At 42.9% G+C, this 19,297-nt stretch overlaps 1 protein-coding gene across 2 annotated transcripts in view; it reads left to right on the top strand.

Annotated features, from left to right (window-relative positions):
• The window catches only part of b4galnt4 (beta-1,4-N-acetyl-galactosaminyltransferase 4), a 603,648-nt gene that overhangs the window by 364,780 nt on the left and 219,571 nt on the right, over positions 1-19,297 (top strand). For both annotated transcript variants that reach the window (XM_033039185.1, XM_033039186.1), the window contains exons 6-7: positions 8,444-8,544; positions 11,222-11,289. In XM_033039185.1, the coding sequence (XP_032895076.1) occupies positions 8,444-8,544; positions 11,222-11,289 (169 nt within the window). The remainder of the gene's footprint in view (positions 1-8,443; positions 8,545-11,221; positions 11,290-19,297) is intronic.

Raw genomic sequence — 19,297 nt, 5'->3', positions numbered from 1 at the left:
GGAGGGAGGGCGAGGACTCGACTTGGAGAAATAGTTGCATCCCCGCCAGGAAGCGACTGGGAAGCGGTTTCCCCCTTACCCTCACCCCCTCCCCCACATAGAATAACTAAAGTATCCCCAAAACAAACTGGTTAGCCAAACTAAAATTTAAAAAAGATGGAAAAAATGGACAGACAATAGGCAGAGGCGCCTCCAATGCTGAGGATCGAATCTGGCACCCTGGAGCCATGAGGCAGCAGCACTGCCTGATACACCAACATTCTGTTGCAACAGAGGAATCTGACATCTAAAATGACAAAAGAAAACTGCAGAGGCTAGAAGTCTGAAATAAGAACAGAAAGCACTGGAAGTAAATAGTAGATCAGGCAGCATTTGTGGAGAGAGAAATAGAGACAAGTTAATGTTTCATCTCAAGGACCTATCATCAGTTCTGAAGCTTTAAATCTGCCTCTCTCTCCACAGATACTGCCTGACCTGATAAGTTTATCGAACATTTTCTGTTTCGAAATTTCAATTATCAAGGGGCAATAGACAGGGATGTTCACTATCACCGCTGCTATTTGCTCTTGTAATAGAACCTCTAGCTGAAGCATTAGAACACACCCGAACATCCATGGTTATAATACAAAATACTAAAATAATAAAATATCATTATACGCAGATGATGTACTACTATACATCACAAAATCCCAAATTAGTATACCAAATATACTAAACCTAATAGAGGAATTTGGATCCTTTTCAGGATACAGAATAAATTGGAATAAAAGTGAAATTATGACGATAAAACCCCGAGACTCAACACACCTTTTAAAATTCCCTTTTAAAATTGCTACAGAAAAATTTAAATATTTGGGAATTGAAATAACTAGAAAATATAAAGCTTTGTTTAACACAAATTACATCCCCCTACCTAATAAATTAAACGCTCTGATTAAATTTTGGAAAACCTCTTCCGATGTCTTTAATAGGTCGAATAAATGCTATAAAAATGATCTTTTTACCACAAATTTTATATCTATTCCAGTCAATACCAATATACCTATCAAAAAAGTTGTTTTTAAAACTGGACTCAGATATTACAAACTTTATATGGGATTATAAATCCCACAGAATACAAAGAACACACCTGAGTAAACCTAAAGAATTTGGTGGATTAACACTTCCTAATTTTTTGTACTATTATTGGGCAGTAAATATCAAAAATGTGATTCACCTGTTGGACTACTCTGCCCAGCAGGTGGATTGGATAGTAATGGAGAGAGAGGATTGCTCCCCTTTTAATATAGGAGCGATCCTCCTCTCACAAATAAACCTGAATAATACAAAATACAATAAAAATCCAATTATTCATAGTACAATTAGAATTTGGAAACAAATAAAATTAACCTTAAAATTAAGAAATCTATCGCTTCTTTCTCCAATAGTTAATAATCCGTCGTTTAAACCATCTATTATAGATAAATCATTTATACACTGGGAAAGAATAGGAATTAAAACGTTTGGAGACATGTATGAAACTGGAAACTTACTATCATTCCAACAACTACAACTTAATTACAATTTGAGAAATAATCAATATTTTAAATATTTTCAAACGTGACTATTTGAAAAAATATACACAAGAATATCATAACTTGTCTCCAGATTTATTGGACGAAGCAATGAATACAAAGGCCGAATCAGCTAATTTAATATCATACTTGTACAACATCATCTTAAATATAGAAATACCACCATCCGATAGAATTAGAAGAGACTGGGAACAAGAACTAGCTATAAAAATTTCGAAAGAGAGGTGGGATAAACATTTGCTATATGTACATAAATGCTCGATTAATGTAAGACATATTCTAATTCAATTTAAAACCTTACATAGACTATATTACTCAAAAACTAAAATAAGTAAACTTTTTCCAAATGTCTCACCCATCTGTGATAAATGTCTATCCCAAGAAGCAACTATAGCACATTCCTTTGTTTTTTGTATAAAAATCCAAAAATATTGGAATGCAATTTTTGAAATTTTTACAAAATTATTTAAAACAAAACTGAAACCGAATGCAGAATTGATTATTTTTGGAACAATGGAAGGCAGCCCTGAGCTATCTGCCTCCCAAAAGAGTCTACTTAATTACCGTTTAATAATGGGAAAAAAACTCATACTTAAATTCTGGAAAAACGCCCCAACACCAACAATAAATATGTGGATTTCAAATATGTCCGAAATGCTACACCTGGAAGATATGAGATTCCTTCTAGCAGGCAAACCAGACTATTTCCAAAAGATTTGGTCTTCATTTATCGACTTACTACAAGTATAAGGTGCAACAGAATTCTGAAAATAAATGGTTTCAGGACCTGGTGAGGGGTGAGGAAAAATATGAAGTTGGTAGGTCCCTTTTATCTCTTTTTTTTAAATTTTAATATATCTTCTGTTTTCTTTTTCTCTTTTTCTTTTTCTATGGCTTACTTCTTAATTCTTTTTCGAATTTTTCGTGTCTAAGGGTCTCTTTTGATCACTCTTTCACACACTTATAGCGCTTTCTCACGGGGCGACTTGACGCAAGATGTAACCAGAGTGAAGTGGCCGTGGTCTAGCACGATATCACACGATATAACGGGGGGGTAGATAAAGAGTTCCCACGGTACTCGGCATTTCTGTTATTTGTGCGAGTGACTTGTCCGTCTCCCGAGCTTTCCCGTTAAATCTTGAATGAACATTGTGAACTGTGAAGTGTAGTTAAATCATCACGTGGCACAAATGATGTCACTTTTTTTTTCACACACTATAAATATCCTCCCTTGGTTGAATTGGCTCATTTGGAGACATGCCTGTACTAATGCATGACTTTACTGCAGGAAGATGCCACATTACTTAGGAGAGAGGGGGAGAGAGACAGAGAGAGAGGCACAGAGGCAGTGTGATGTACTTCGGGGTGACTGGCGGAAGAGAAAGAGTGCACAGGACCTTGGTCTATCTGTGTGTGTGGGAGCGAAGAGAGGCTAAGCAGAATACATCGGTCTTATTGTGTATGGGGGGAGAAAGAGAGGTGGGGGAGGGGGAGAGAGAGAGAGGTGGGGGAGGGGGAGAAAGAGAGAGGTTGGGAGGGGGAGAAAGAGAGAGGTGGTGGAGGGGGAGAAAGAGAGAGGTGGGGGGGAGAGAGAGAAATGAGGGGAGACGTATATACACACACAAAGCAGAGTTTTACTGTGTATGTAGGAGACACAGATGGACTGAGCACAGTACCTCGGTCTTACTGTGGGAGAGGGGGAGAAAGAGACGTACACTCACAGAGGCAGAGTCTCTCAGCCTGTGTGAGAGGGAGGGAGGGAGAGAGAGAGAGGCACACACAAGGTGGATGTGAAATCTCACCTGCCTGTTTCAGTGACAGACACCCGCCGCCAGTAAATGAAGACACCCCCATCTGTCTCCCCCTCCTCTCCCTCGACTCCCCCACCTTTCCCTCCCAACTCCAGTCCCGTCCCGACCCCCTGGGAAACTGAAGGGAGCAACAATCAACTGCTGCCTGCCCGATGAGTTAAAGAGTTCCCACGGTAGTAAGACGATGTTAGTTGCGCCCAAGTTTAAATTTCCAACGTGTGTTTCAGAGTAAAGAGTCAGCACAGAATACTTGATAATCAAAAACTGTCTGAATCAGCAAGTTAGACACAAAATGCTGGAGTAACTCAGCGGGCCAAGCAGCATCTCTGGAGAAAAGGAATAGATTCCATTTTTGGTCGGGACACTTCTTCGGGATGATTGTAGGGGGGAACTGGAAGCAAGAAAAGACCGGGACAAATCAGGGCCAACAACAGATGACCTCAGCAGGGTATTTTGAAGAGGGGTCCCGACCCGAAATGTCGCCTAACCCTTTCCTCCAGAGATGCTGCCTGACCCACTGAGTCACTCCAGCACTTTATGTCTATATTTGGTTCCCTGATAGGTCAATTGTTGGCTAGGGATAGTGTGATCCCAAGAGGGAACCATCGTTGCAAACCTTGGACTGGTTAACCGACATTTACTGCATGGGGGGAGGGGGGGGGGGGGGGGGCAGGAGGGGGTGGGCGGGGGGAGAGAGAGAGAGTGTAAGGTACCTAAAATTAAATAATTCAATGTTCATAGTGAACACAGACACAAAATGTTGGAGTAACTCAATGGGTCAGGCAACATATCTGGAGAAAATGAACAGGTGGCGTTTGTGTCTATCTTCGGTAAAAACCAGCATCCGCAGTTCCTTCCTGCACAATGGATCTCAGTGTCAAGTCTCTGACTCCCGTTGGCAGGCCATTCGGCCCACAGCCCGCCCAGCGATGACTAACCCATGTCACAGGGGGATGGTGTGAAGGCGGAGTTAGACAGAGCTTGATTAATGTTACGGTTGGGGAATGGGCCATAATATGGTCAGGGAAACGCTGTTATTCGTGACGCCCCCTCCGCCCTTTCCCAGCTGTTCTCAATCGCACCCCTGGCCACACAAAAATTTATACTTTAAGAAGGAATACACGGAACATTTAAACTCAGAACGCTTCTAACAGAGTGAGCCATGTGAGCACTTTGATCATTCTCCCTGTATTTGCATTTGACAAAATAGTCGGAAAAAAATGTTTAAAAGTGTTCATACCTTTTGCTATGCCTAATTGGCCCTTACCTCGGCGAAAATAGTCTGATATTCGTAGGTGAAATGTCACCATCAATAATTGATTCTATTATTAATTGACTAATAATTGACTATTAGTGGAAAGATGCAATTCTGATCTAATATTATCAGTGCCTCTGTCTTTGGAAGCAACACCAGCAATTTATTACATCTGACTACATGCGGCACAGTGGTAGAGTTGCTGCCTCACAGCCCCAGAGACCGGGGTTCGAACCTGACCATGGGTGCAATGGTTTCCTCTCACACTCCAGAGATTACAGGTTTGTAAGTTAATCGGCTTCGGTAACATTGTAATATTGTCCCTGGAGTGTATAAGAATAGGTGGTCGGCGCGGACTCGGTGGACCGAAGGGCCTGTTTCCGCGCTATATCTAAGTTAGGTAATGTCTAAAGGAACTGCAGATGCTGGTTAATACGCACAAATGGACACAAAATGTTGGTGTAACTCAGCAGGTAAGTCAGATCTGGGAAGAAAAACATTAAAAGCTGGAGTAAGTCAGCAGGTCAGGCAGCATCTCTGGAGAAAAAGTATAGGTGGCGATTCGAATCGGAACCCTTCTTCAGACATCCTAATCGGAATTGAGTCTGAAGATGTGTCTCGTCCCGAAACATCACCTATTTTTCTCCAGAGATGCTGCTTGACTCGCTGAGTTACTCCAGCTTGTTGTGTCTGTTTTCGGTTTAAACCAGCATGTGCAGTTCACTCCTTACACGGGTCTCTGGAGAACATTGATTGTTAGCGTTCCGGACCCTGCTTCGGAAAGGCATCGATCGCTAGTCGGCGAGGAATCCGAGCTGTATCTCTCAAAGAAGTACATGTGAAAAATTTCTCACGGACCATAAAAATGCGGGACCTTTCAGTAAAGTCCCTTTTAAAGATTATAGTTATTTTCTTGAATCTCATTAACATAACTCATGAATAAGTTGATGTCCATATGCGGATGCAAATCTTTATTTTTTAAATTCAATCCCACAGAAGACAATTTTTACTCACCTTCTGTCCCCTCTGTCCAGCTTCCGGGTTCACCGTTCGCAGGAGTTCCCACGGTAAACGCAAGAGTCAATACAGATATCGCACTGGCCACTACGTGCATATAATGTTGCAATCTTCAACCACAAGTGTACAAGTCACTCTTGGAGAAATTCAAACTTGCTTGAATTTTCTCCCGAGTCACCAAGTTACACGAGTACCTGCCGTTAGCGCCACGGTGGTCCACGGTGGTCAACAAATGCCGTACGGTTATCGCAAGAGGTTCCCACGATGTTCAACTCTGGTTAACTCTTGCGTCAAGTCGCCCCGTGAGAAAGCGCTATGACTATCCTATTTCACTCTCTTTACTTTTCTGCTTTTTAAAGTTTAAAATATGAAGTGGTACAGGAAATGTATTATGTTATTTTTGGTTTATATTATTGTAATGTACACTACTTCTAATAAATAAAATTATAAAAAAAAATTTAAAATAACATTTTCTGTTTCATGTTCAGAAAACTGATGCTCACATTTGTATGCTTGGGAGTAGATTTGCTCTTACACTGCTGTTCAAACTTTGTTTGGTATAATAATAATAATGACGACAGAATTTACTTTGTTAATCTGGTCTCCACTCCCTCCGCTCACATCTCCCTTCTCCTTACCCACCCCCCATTCACCTCAAAACCCTTGTACCCCTACCATTGGGACCAAAATTGCAGGGAAGAAGTACATTTCAGGGCAGAAGCAATTTGATTCAACACAAATGGATTATTACTCCAACTGGTTTGGTAAACAACATGGAGCCGGAACATTTGCCAAGATTAGAACACAGACTTTTGTTCCAATGCATTAACGTCAAAGGGGAGATTGCTGGAATAATGAAATACAGTGCTGATATAAAGCATCCATCAAAAAATCTACCAATAATAGTTGAAGGGAATCCAATGATATTCAGGAACAAATACAGTGAAATAGTGGTCATGTTATTGGATTATAACTCCCAAGAAGTTGATCAGTGATCCAAGCCCCTCCACTAGCTGAGAATTGTAATTCAGTTATATTTCAGTAAATATAAATCTGGAATTAAAAAGCCAGTATGGTTCAACTACTGTTTTTTTTTAATTGATACAAGCCTATTCAAGTGGAAAATGGGTAAAGTTGATTCAACATTTGACTCAGAAGAAATTTATTTGCTGTCAGTGGCTTCAAGGTACAATATTTGTTGTGGACTCTCACGCGTGAAATATAAACAATTATATTTGATAGCAAGATTTCGGATAATCTTGAGGATGAATAAACGGAATGCACAGAACAAGCAGTGACCATAAAGTTTTGAATCCTATTCATATATTTCAGTAAATATTAAATAGAAGATAGTGGTCTAGATTTCACCCGTAAAATCCATATCCACTTGTATTATTCATTGGCCTGGCAACGAGACGAACCAATATATGCATACTCAGGTAAATACTAATGACCTGAACCCACTGAATAATCTTGGGTGCTCTAATTGTCCAGGGACTCTGCTGCTGAACTCCACGTGACGTTCAAGGGTGGAACTCATTCCTGACAAGGTTCCCTAACATTTATCTTTAGGAACTACCTGCTAAATATTACTCCCGGTTCAATCAGTTGTAGGATCTGCGAACCCCATTGATTTTATTTGAAATTGTGGCCACAGAGATAAAAGCAATGGTACTTTACTTGCCACATGTACCAAGGTACAATGAAAGTTATTATTGTATACAGTTCAGTACAAGTATCATTATACATAAGCACTTCGACACATCTTAGATAAACATCTGAGATACAGTACCAATGTATAGCAGTAGTACAATGAGACAGTATACAGGGTCACCGGTTTTTAGCAAAATTATTGTTATGTTCTCCTTTTTAAAAATTATTTTGATTTGTATAATATTCTTGATGTTTTTGCTGTTTATAACTGTTCTGACCCAATATTAGTTTTTTTAGAATATTTTAATCCTTCCTGTTATTTTGTATTGGTTTTTAATTTGTCAGGTTGAATATCACTTTTTGCTTGTGTAGCCGGTAAAGCTGGGGCCCCCTCTTTCGGGGTCAATGGCTTTCAGGAAGCTTTTGGGCTTTGGTTGCTTCAGTGTGTCATAGGATGTGCTGTCCTTCTCAGACATCAGTGCTTATCTGTGTTAAGTTGATTAGTAAGTCTGCTTATGTCACAAATATTGACGGAGTGGATGGCAAGGAAGGTCAGCTAAGGCTACAGAGGAAAGAGATCAGGTGGAATGTTGGGCAGAACATATAGTCATAGTGCCATGCAGCATGAACACCTTTTGCCCAACTTGCCCATGCTGACCAACATATCACATGGACCCGCATTTAACCCATATCCCTCTAAATCTATCATATCCATGTACCTGCCCAAATGTTTCTTAAATGTTGTGTTAGTACCAGTATCAACTACCTCCTCTGGCAGCTGGTTCCATACACCTGCCACCCTTTGTGTAAAAAAGATGGCCCTCAGGTTCCTATTAAATCATTCCCCCTCACCTTAAACCTATGTCCTCTGGTTCTCGATTCCCCTAAACTGGGCACAAAATCTTGGTGTTTTTAGATGACCAACATTGAACTGGTGTTTCCTTTCTGCAACTTTTGGATTTCTGTATTTAATTGTTAAATAATTAATCGCTGCAGAAAATGCTCTCCCTTCTTATATGGTCTTCTACTCTCATGTGTTTGGTACACAGACACAATGGGTCCTGAGTTGATTTTCAACATGTTTGCGTCTCACCAGCCTGACTGATGATTTTTTGTGTTTTTTATTTTCCCAGGTGATTTCCAGTTTGCAATTGCATCTGATGATAATTCCGAGTTTTGGCTCAGCTCTGACGAAAGTCCTGCGAATGCCAGATTGCTGATACATGTAGGCAAGGTACAGATGCCAGTTCAATCTCACTTATCTGCTCCAGCAGCCATTCCAGGCATTTCAATCACTGCATTAAAATGTCTTTGGGGATGACTGTTTTTTTCTCTGTTATATGGACACTCTCCAAGTATCCACCTTCTAGCTATGAAAAAGCACAAAAGTGAAAAGATGGTATCAGGCTCCAGCAAATGAAAAGTTTTATAATGAAGTCATTGCTTTATCCTACACTGTACGTAATGTTTCTTTTATATATCTGACATTTGAAGGCACGTGTTGGAATATTTTAATCTATTTTTAACGTTTTATGATCCTATGATTTTAAAATTATTAATAGTTTTCGAATTTATAATAATTCTAATGGTACTGCTGTGCAGGTACCAGCACGACATTTAAGAAACATTTAGATAGGTACACGATAGGGTAAGTTTAGAGGGATAAAAGCCAAAAGCAGGCAGGTGGGACTAGTTTAGATGGGACATGTTGATCGGCGTGGGTACATTGGACCAAAGAGACTGTTTCCACGTTGTATGACTCTCTATCTCTAATAACAGTTGTCTGCTGCTTTGTAGACTAACATATTTTACCCAGAGTAGGGGAGTCAAGAACCAGAGGGCATAAGTTTAAGGTGAGGGGGGAAAGATTTAAAAGAACTTGAGGGGCAAATTTTTTACACAAAGAGTGGTAGGTATATAGAACGAGCTGCCAGAGGAGTTAGTTGAGGCAGGTACTATCACAGCATTTAAAAAAAACTAGAAAGTTACATGGATAGGATAGGATTAGAGGGATATGAGCCAGATGTTTGCATGTGGGACTAGTTTAGATGGGGCACGTTGGTCCAGTTGGGCACGTTGGGCCAAGGAACCTGTTTTCACACTGCATGACTCTATGATGCTAAAGGTACTGCATTGACTAATCTAATGGCTGAGGCAATGAGGTGGTCTTAGTGCCACAATGCACGGGAGCATTGATTGTCCTTGCCCCTACATGGAGGATGTGTGTGTTAAATCTGTGCACCGGAACCTGCCCTCCAGTTGTCTTGAACCTCATTGCCATTGTGCCAAGACCTTGCTCCATGCAACAGTGACCCCATGGTAAAATAATACATGCACATCCACCTCCTACTCCTCAGGAGCATATTATTCTTAATCTAAAGGGACTACTGAAGAAGGGCTAAAAAAAGGTGAATTTCAGACAAATGCAAACACATCACTCTACATAAAACTCTTCATCCGCTCAGTAGCAATGACCCCTGCCCTCTCACCAGTTTCTCAGACCCAGACTAACTACAGCAGGCATCGCAAGCATTAGGAACAATAACTTTAATCTCATCTCTGCAAGGTCATCCACATTCACTAGAACTACCCACAAGGCACACATCTGCCAGCGCCTTTATCACCTCCTGCTCTGTATGTGGAAGGATCAGAGGTTCAGATTCAGTTTCAGTTTAGTTTATTGTCACGTCCACCGATGTACAGTGATAAGCTTTTGTTGCATGCTATCCATTCAGTGGAAGGACAATACATGATTACAATCGAGCCATTTACAGTGTATTGATGAGGGAATAACATTTAGTGCAAGGTAAAGCCAGCAAAGTCTGATGAAGGATAGTCTGAGGGTCTCCAATGAGATAGACAGTAGTTCAGCACCGCTCACTGGTTGTGGTAGGATGATTTAGTTGCCTGATTACAGCTGGGAAGAAACTGTCCCTGAATCTGGAGGTTACCACATTAACCGCATCGGTCTCCTCCGAACCCACAACATGAGTGGAAGGATGTCATTGTCAATCCTGAGGGACTATTGACAATGTACAGATTAGTACAGGTGTCAGAGGAGTCACAGGAGAAGGCAGGAGAATGGGGTTAGGAGGGAGAGATAGATCACCCATGATTGAATGGCGGAGTAGACTTGATGGGCCGAATGGCCTATTTCTACTATCACTTATGACTTTATGACTTTTGACCTCATGATTATCTATGAAAAAGATTTGTAAAAAATTACAGCTCCTGGTTTGTAACTGTGTAGGGAGGACTTACTTTAGATAACCACAGTGCCTCCTTCAAATGCAGTCTTAGAGAGTCATAGAGTGATACAGTGTGGAAACAGGCCCTTCTGGCCAACTTGCACACACCGGCCAACATGTCCCAGCTACACTAGTCCCACCTGCCTGCGTTTGGTCCATATCCCTCCAAACCTGTCCTATCCATGTACATGAATAATTGTTTCTTAAACACTGGGATAGTTGCAGCCTCAACTACCTCCTCTGGCAACTTGTTCCATTCACACCCACCATCCTCTGTGTGAAAAGGTTACCTCTCAGACTCCTGTTAATTCTTTTCCCCTTCACCTTAAACCTATGTCTTCTAGTCCTCAATTCCCCTACTCTGTGCATCAACCCGATCTATTCCTCTCATGATTTTGTATACCTCTATAAGATCACCCCTCATCCTCCTGCGCTCCAAGGAATAGTGACCCAGCCTACTCAACCTCTCCCTATAGCTTACACCCTCTAGTCCTGGCAAAATTCTAATAAATCTTTTCTGAACCCTTTCAAGCTTGACAATATGATTCCTATTACATGGTGACATCTAGAAAGCATCTTATTTTCGCCAAATCATTTTAGTTTCATTTCTTCAGTCGGTCTGAATCAGTCAAGTGACTAATCCTTCTTATCATTGCTTTCCAGTTGGGTACAGAGTGGGCTGCACCAGGCGAGTTTACTAAATTCAGATCTCAAGTTTCCAATCCAGTCCAGTAAGTACATGATTTCATTCATCGCTTTCAATGACTAAAACAGTGGCATCAGATTGGAGCAAACCAGTTACCATAAAACCTCAAACTAAAAGGTTATTTAGTCCCAGTAAAGTGGATAACAGGTATTAAAGTTTGAAATTGTTCATGCACTTTTAAGATCTCTCTGCTGCCCCCCTCTCAGTGGCTAATAGTGTTTTCACATCTGAAGTAGGTTCAAATGGTTTAAAAAATGTACTAAGTTCAGACATTAAATTCCAATTTGTCAGTGTGACCCACGATAAGAATAGTGCCGTCGTGACCTCTCAACAGCGACTGCATGGGTAAAGCTTATTTTAGTTTAATTTAGCTTAAAGATACAGCATGGAAACAGGCCCTTCGGGCCACCGAGTCTGCACTGACCAGCAATTCATGTACACTACCACTATCCTATGCACTAAGGACAATTTACAATTTTTTCCAAAGCCACTTAAGGGTCTGTCCCACTTTCACGACCTCAGCTGAGTTTGCCCTTGACTCATGCTCGCAGCATGGTCATCACAAGGTCGTAGGAGGTCGTAACAGGCCATGATGCTAGACGTAGGTCCTCGTGGCATCAAGTAGGTCGAGCCGTTTTTCTAGCCTGATGAAAAATGTCCACGAGTAAAAAAGGTTGTGAAAGTGGGACAGGCCCTTAAACGTACAAACCTGTAGGTCTTTGGAGTGTGGGAGGAAACTGGAGCACCCGGAGAATACCCACATGGTCATAGGGAGAATGTACAAACTCCATACAGACAGCGCCCGTGGTCAGGATTGAACCCAGGTCTCTGGTGCTGTCGTCAAATAATAGAAGTAAAAATAAAGATATTATTTACTTAATACAAGCTCCGAAGCAAAATATCTTCTCTTTATATTTAGTAAATTATCTTGTGTGTGGCTGTCACTGGCAGTGGATTGACTTGGTTTTGTGAGGAGCAACTCAGTGAAGACGATGTGAAGTATGTGACTTGTCCCAGGTGTAGTCCTGGTGTTATGCATTGAAAAACTGAAGGCAATGAATGTGAAAGGGCCGAGAAACAAGATGGTGATGAATGGGTCTGAGCTGAGGAAAGCCAGTCGAGGTACCGCCCTGGAGGGGACAAGCTTGTGATTGTTGATGGAAGTCAGGAATGCGGGGAAACGTTGACTGAATTGTGCATCCCGCAGAGAATAATTGCAGTCCATTGCAGGTCTGGGTAGTGAGCCCCAGCTTTGGAAGCAGGGTCCCGACCTGAAAAGTCACTTTATTCATGATCTCCAGGATGCTCCAGACCTGCTCGTTTACTCCTGCACTTTGTGCCTTTCCGTTTTGAAAGGTAGTGAAAGTTTGCTTTGGAAATCAAACTATTTCTATCCACATAATAACCGAGGAATGGACTCTGTGCAGTGACTTTTCATAGCAAGTGTTAGCTAGATGAGTACACACCCATCTCTGAATGATTTGGTTTAGTTTAGAGATACAATGTGGAAACAGGCCCTTTAGCCCAACGAGTCTGCGCCGACCAGAGATCCCCACACAGTAACACTATCCTACACACACTAGGGATAATTTACCATTTTTCCGAGCCAATTACAAACCTGTAGATCGTTGGAGTGTGGGAGGAATCTTGAGCTCCTGGTGAAAACCAATGTGGTCATGTGGAGAAAGTACAAAGTCCATACAGACACCACCTATAGTCAGGATCATGCGGGATCTCTCACGCTCTTAGGTTGAAATCGCTTTTAAAACATGGGGGGGGGGGGGGACACACAATTTCCTGGCTGCCCGATGACAAGTGTGCATGACAACTAATAATTTTATCTCCTCCCACTCCCCCAACCCCCCTTGGTGGCTCCGATCGCAGAGCCTGTGGACTTACCATCACGGAGTCCTCAAACTAACAAGAAGCTTTTGACAAACTTACAAAAATATACATATCTATTTTTTTTAAATTCATATAACATTTAGGGATGTTATATAAATTAAAAAAAATTAAGCATTTTTATTTATGTTAGTTTATCAAAAGTTTCTTGTTAGTTTGTGTGTTGTTTTCTCTCTCTCTCTCTCTCTCTCTTTCACTCTCTCTCTCTCTCCTCCAAGGTTAGTTCTTCTGTTTGCCTTTATTTGCTTCAGTTTCATTTAGTGTTATTTATCAGGTTGTAGCTTTTGAAAGTTTTAAACGGGTATCGGACGGTCTTTAAGGTCACCGGACTGCGAGCACGGGCTTCCTGGCATGCAGGTACAGTCCCTCATTCACCCACGTTATTTAATAATTATAAAATTACTGAATAACGTGGGCCACCCTGTCTCACTGACCCTGAGCCCCGCTCCCGGGGCAGTCCTGCCATCACCCTGTCCATCTACACACCCAGAAACACAGCGAAACACAATGATAAATAGAGCGGGCGCAGGTGCCCGGTAAGCAGTACCTCAGTGACCCGTCGCCCAGATCCCCCGGTAACCGGTCCCCCTAATACCTGGTACCTGGTGACCACTGTCCCAGGTAGGTGAGGTCTTGCTGCCAGGTGACCCTCCACCCACTGACCCGGTATCCGGTGACCCTCCACCCACTGACCGTCCGCCCGGTGACCCGGTGCCCCGCCGTACCCTCACCTTGTAGTAGGCTGGTGAAACAGCTTGATAAAGCTCAAAAATGTCTTATCTCGGAAGTGATCATCTTGAGTAAACTCATTCTCGTCAATCCTTCGACCAGTGCTGCAGGAGAGAGGTCTTTCTCGATGGTGAGACGGTTAAAGATATGGCTGAGATCCACAATGAACCAGTCCACAAAGAACACATGTCTTTGTTAGACTTAGTCACAGTGGCAAATGAGTTTGTTTTGGAAAAGAACGGTAGGAAGAGGAACCTTGGTGTATTCACCCAACTAGACTTCGGGAAAAACATGTAGTTTCATCAAAACGTAATTGGACCTCATCACACTTCAAGTAAGCCCTTCACTCATTCTAATCTATATTTCCTTTTTTTTTCCTTTTTACACCAAACACGCACAGGTACAATTTAGCGGCATTGGGTTGAAGTGTATATTTCGAATGCATTTTAGATTTCTCGAAAGTCTTACTTTTAAAAAAGTAACGTTTCCACAAACATATACCCCCTTTATTAATGTCATGGTTTGATGATTCTAAATTCAAACTTCCAACTACAAACAAAAAAAAGCACGAAATTATAACACATTTAAAAGTTTTTTTGTCAAATTTTCTGTACCGTGGAAGGCACTGGCGTCAATCCCTGGGGGGTGGGATGGGGGATATGTCCACCCACTTTTTGAGGTGGGGGAGGCCTGAAAGAACATTGAAATCATACTTCTGCAATGCACTAAAACATGATTTTAATACATCAAATTTCAAAAAGTCCCTACCGTGGATTTTAAAAATTCAAAAAGCCTCCCCCCGCTTGGTTGCTCCACTCCCTTGCCTTCACTCGCTATCAAAACATGGAGGGGACTGGGGGACACAATTTTTTGGCAGCCATGCGCACATGCGCACACACACACACACCCACACGCGTGAGGCTTCGGAGGCTCAATCCAACGCTAAATGCAGCTCAACTCTGCCTGTCTCACCGGGTTAACTACAGCCCTGTCTGGACTGACGGGACACCAGTGCTGCTTCTCCACGCTGGCCATATTTCCCGCAAGTCCAGGGAGGGCTGTAGGTTCACCTGGTGGGACAGGCAGAGTTGAGCTGGGTTTAGCGCTGCTTCTCTGCGCTGGTTGTGGGCCTGGGGGCACCGCTCACGTCTGACTCCCGACCTCTCTGGCCACCCGTGGGGGGGGGGCACTCGGGACAGCGCCGGAGACCCGGCCGGGATCGAACCTGGCTGCGGATGAGGCGCAGGTCTGTGCCACGTCTCCCTCCTCCAATCACCTCATTCTATCCTCAGTCCCACCCCCCCTTTTCCTCCCTCCTCCAATCATCGCGCTGAATCATCATGTTCCGCCCCCATTGCCTGCTGACCGACGTCTCTCTCGTCCAATCGGCGCCCTCGATCATCAGTCCCACCCCCACTGTCTCGCAGAAAGCGGAGATTTCACCGGGTTTTAAAATCCGGATCACAAAAACTTGGGGGGATGTCCCCCACCTCTCAAAACATGGGGGGGACGTGTCCCCTCTGGCCCCCCCGGGCTTTCCGCCCATGCTTGCCGGGTACCCCCTTGAGGCCGGTGATCAGTGATCGCTCAGCCCCCCGACTTTCAAAAACGCTCCGCGGCCCCTGTATCAGTACTGTTCTTTATAATTTCCTGATGACTATGTAGCCTCAACCCAATTGCAAAAGCTTTTGTTTGAGGGCTGTTGGTCATGATGAATCAAATCAAATTCAAAAACTCTTTCAGATCAAGAGGAAAAGCAAATCTGTATTTTCGATGAAACATGTAGAATTTAAGACTGAATGCAGATAAATGTAGATTGCTCAGTGATACACTGAAGTTGCAAATGCTATTAATTCTACGTTATTTACCATCAACTTATTAAAATGATTTTTTTAAATGGATTAATATTAGGTTTTATGCTCTAATAAGAGGAAGAAACTCCAAGAACATGTCGGCATTCAAGAAGGGCGGGGCCTAGAGCTAGGGCATAAGAAACAGGAGCAGGAATAAGTTGAAGGTCGGGAACCTTCTTCAGGCCGATCAGTCTGAATGGTTCAGTCTGAAGAAGGGTCCTGACCTGAAACACCAACAATCCGAGTTCTACAGAGATGCTGCCTGACCTGCTGAGTTACTCCAGCACTTAGTATTTTTATTTTGTAAACAACATTTGCAGTTCCTGTTAGCCATGACTGCTGGTCTTGCCAGTGAGTGTCAGATCCAAAAAAATGAATGGGCCAAAATAAAAATATTTCACAGTTCAAGTTTAATCTCTTACAGAATATGTCTCTGCTTCCTCTTGTTGTAGGAATTTCCTTTTTGAAATTCCAGAGGAGGTTTACGAGAATGATCTCAGGGATGATTGAGTTAACATATGATGTGCGTTTGATGGCATTAGACCTGTACTCACTGGAGTTTATAAGAAGGATGGGGGACCTCATGGAAACTTACCGAAACAGCGAAAGGCCTGGATAGAGTGAATGTGGAGAGGATGTTTCCTCTAGTGGGCGAGTCTAGGACCAGAGGCCATAGCCTCAGAATGAAAGGACATACCTTTAGAAAGATGAGGAGGAATTCCTATGGTCGGAGGTTAGTGAATCTGTGGAATTCATTGTCACAGAAGACTATGAAGGCCGTCAATGGATAATTTTGAGGTGGAAATTGATAGATTCTTGATTAGTGCGGGTGTCGGGGTTATGGGGAGAAGGCAGGAGAATGGGGTTGAGAGGGAAAGATAGATCAGCCATGATTGAATGGCGGAGTAGACTTGATGGGCCGAATGGCCTAATTCTGCTCCTACAACATGAACTTGTGAAACTTGTTAGGGAGTTTTTTTAAAGAGTACTATTCCTTATTACTGAGTGCTTTGAAATTGCACCCATAACCTGAGCAGGTGCATCATCTACAAAAGAAGAGCTTATGTGAAGAGACTTAATCAGCTCAGTCACAACTGACCTACACTTCAGACTCTGAGAAAGCATCAGCAGACTGTAAGTGGTGGCAGTATTATCCAACTGACCCAATTATCTGCAGGTAGCGACTTCCGAGAAAAATGATCCTATAATAGTCAGGTTATGAACAATGATGAGCAACTGACAAAAACAGAGGCATAAACCCGGATTGATGAATCTTCCGTGTCATGCAGGAAAGCTCCTGGAAATCTCGGAGTCAGTCAGTCAACGTCATCACAGATGAGAGCTAACGATACTGCAAATGCACACCAGGGCCTCAGTGCCTGGAAGGGAAAGGCAAACTAATATTTACAGGCAGAGACACAAGGATCTGAAGATGCTGGAATCTTGAGCAAAACATGAAGTGCTGGAGGAACTCAATGTGTCAGACAGCATCTGCGGAAGGAATGGATATGTGACGTTTTGGGTCGAGATGTTTCAGACCGGAGAAGGTTCCCGACCTGAAGTCACTCGTCCATTCCCTCCACGAATGCTGTCTGACCCACTGAGTTTCTCCAGCACTTTGGGTTTCATTTTTTTACAGATGCTTTCTTCCTCTATGTCCTTTGCTAGCTGCTACCTGTACATTTCAAAACACCGATTATTCTATAACAGTTGCACAATGATTAATGCTTTTATCTCAGATATCAGAAATTCACAGTTTGCTTTATCTGTTTTTCTTTGCTCTCTAATGCCCCTGTCCCACTTAGGAAACCTGAATGGAAACCTCTGGAGACTTTGCGCCCCACCCAAGGTTTCCGTGCGGTTCTCGGAGGTTGCAGGTGGTTGCCGGTGGTTGCATGTAGTGGAAGCAGGTAGGGAGACTGATAAAAACCTCCGGGAACCGCATGGAAACCTTGGGTGGGGCGCAAAGTCTCCAGAGGTTTCCGTTCAGGTTTCCAAAGTGGGACAGGGGCATTAGACTCAGTAATGAAAGAGGTACTGTTGAATTAGCAGAACTGTTGATGATCATTGTGTTTTCGAGCCTATGCCCTTTTATTGCTGTGGTCACCTATAGGCAAGCCCAGCTTGTATCCTGCCTCCACACATATGGCAATGTGAATCTGAAAGAGTCCTCAAGATGCACACCATTTGACATTAGAAACATAGAAACATAGAAATTAGTTGCAGGAGTAGGCCATTCGGCCCTTCGAGCCTGCACCGCCATTCAATATGATCATGGCTGATCATCCAACTCAGTATCCCGTACCTGCCTTCTCTCCATACCCTCTGATCCCCTTAGCCACAAGGGCCACATCTAACTCCCTCTTAAATATAGCCAATGAACTGGCCTCGACTACCCTCTGTGGCAGGGAGTTCCAGAGATTCACCACTCTCTGTGTGAAAAAAGTTCTTCTCATCTCGGTTTTAAAGGATTTCCCCCTTATCCTTAAGCTGTGACCCCTTGTCCTGGACTTCCCCAACATCGGGAGCAATCTTCCTGCATCTAGCCTGTCCAACCCCTTAAGAATTTTGTAAGTTTCTATAAGATCCCCTCTCAATCTCCTAAATTCTAGAAAGTATAAACCAAGTCTATCCAGTCTTTCTTCATAAGACAGTCCTGACATCCCAGGAATCAGTCTGGTGAACCTTCTCTGCACTCCCTCTATGGCAATAATGTCCTTCCTCAGATTTGGAGACCAAAACTGTACGCAATACTCCAGGTGTGGTCTCACCAAGACCCTGTACAACTGCAGTAGAACCTCCCTGCTCCTATACTCAAATCCTTTTGCTATGAAAGCTAACATACCATTCGCTTTCTTCACTGCCAGCTGCACCTGCATGCCCACTTTCAATGACTGGTGTACCATGACACCCAGGTCTCGCTGCATCTCCCCTTTTCCTAGTCGGCCACCATTTAGATAATAGTCTGCTTTCCTGTTTTTGCCACCAAAATGGATAACCTCACATTTATCCACATTATACTGCATCTGCCAAACATTTGCCCACTCACCCAGCCTATCCAAGTCACCTTGCAGTCTCCTAGCATCCTCCTCACAGCTAACACTGCCCCCCAGCTTCGTGTCATCCGCAAACTTGGAGATATTGCCTTCAATTCCCTCATCCAGATCATTAATATATATTGTAAATAGCTGGGGTCCCAGCACTGAGCCTTGCGGTACCCCACTAGTCACTGCCTGCCATTGTGAAAAGGACCCGTTTACTCCTACTCTTTGCTTCCTGTTTGCCAGCCAGTTCTCTATCCACATCAATACTGAACCCCCAATGCCGTGTGCTTTAAGTTTGTAAACTAATCTCTTATGTGGGACCTTGTCGAAAGCCTTCTGGAAGTCCAGATACACCACATCCACTGGTTCTCCCCTATCCACGCTACTAGTTACATCCTCGAAAAATTCTATAAGATTCGTCAGACATGATTTACCTTTTGTAAATCCATGCTGACTTTGTCCAATGATTTCACCACTTTCCAAATGTGCTGCTATCCCATCTTTA

The sequence above is a fragment of the Amblyraja radiata genome, chromosome 20 (assembly GCF_010909765.2).
Source record: "Amblyraja radiata isolate CabotCenter1 chromosome 20, sAmbRad1.1.pri, whole genome shotgun sequence".
Classification (NCBI taxonomy): domain Eukaryota; kingdom Metazoa; phylum Chordata; class Chondrichthyes; order Rajiformes; family Rajidae; genus Amblyraja; species Amblyraja radiata.
This window is presented reverse-complemented; position numbering and strand designations above follow the sequence as displayed.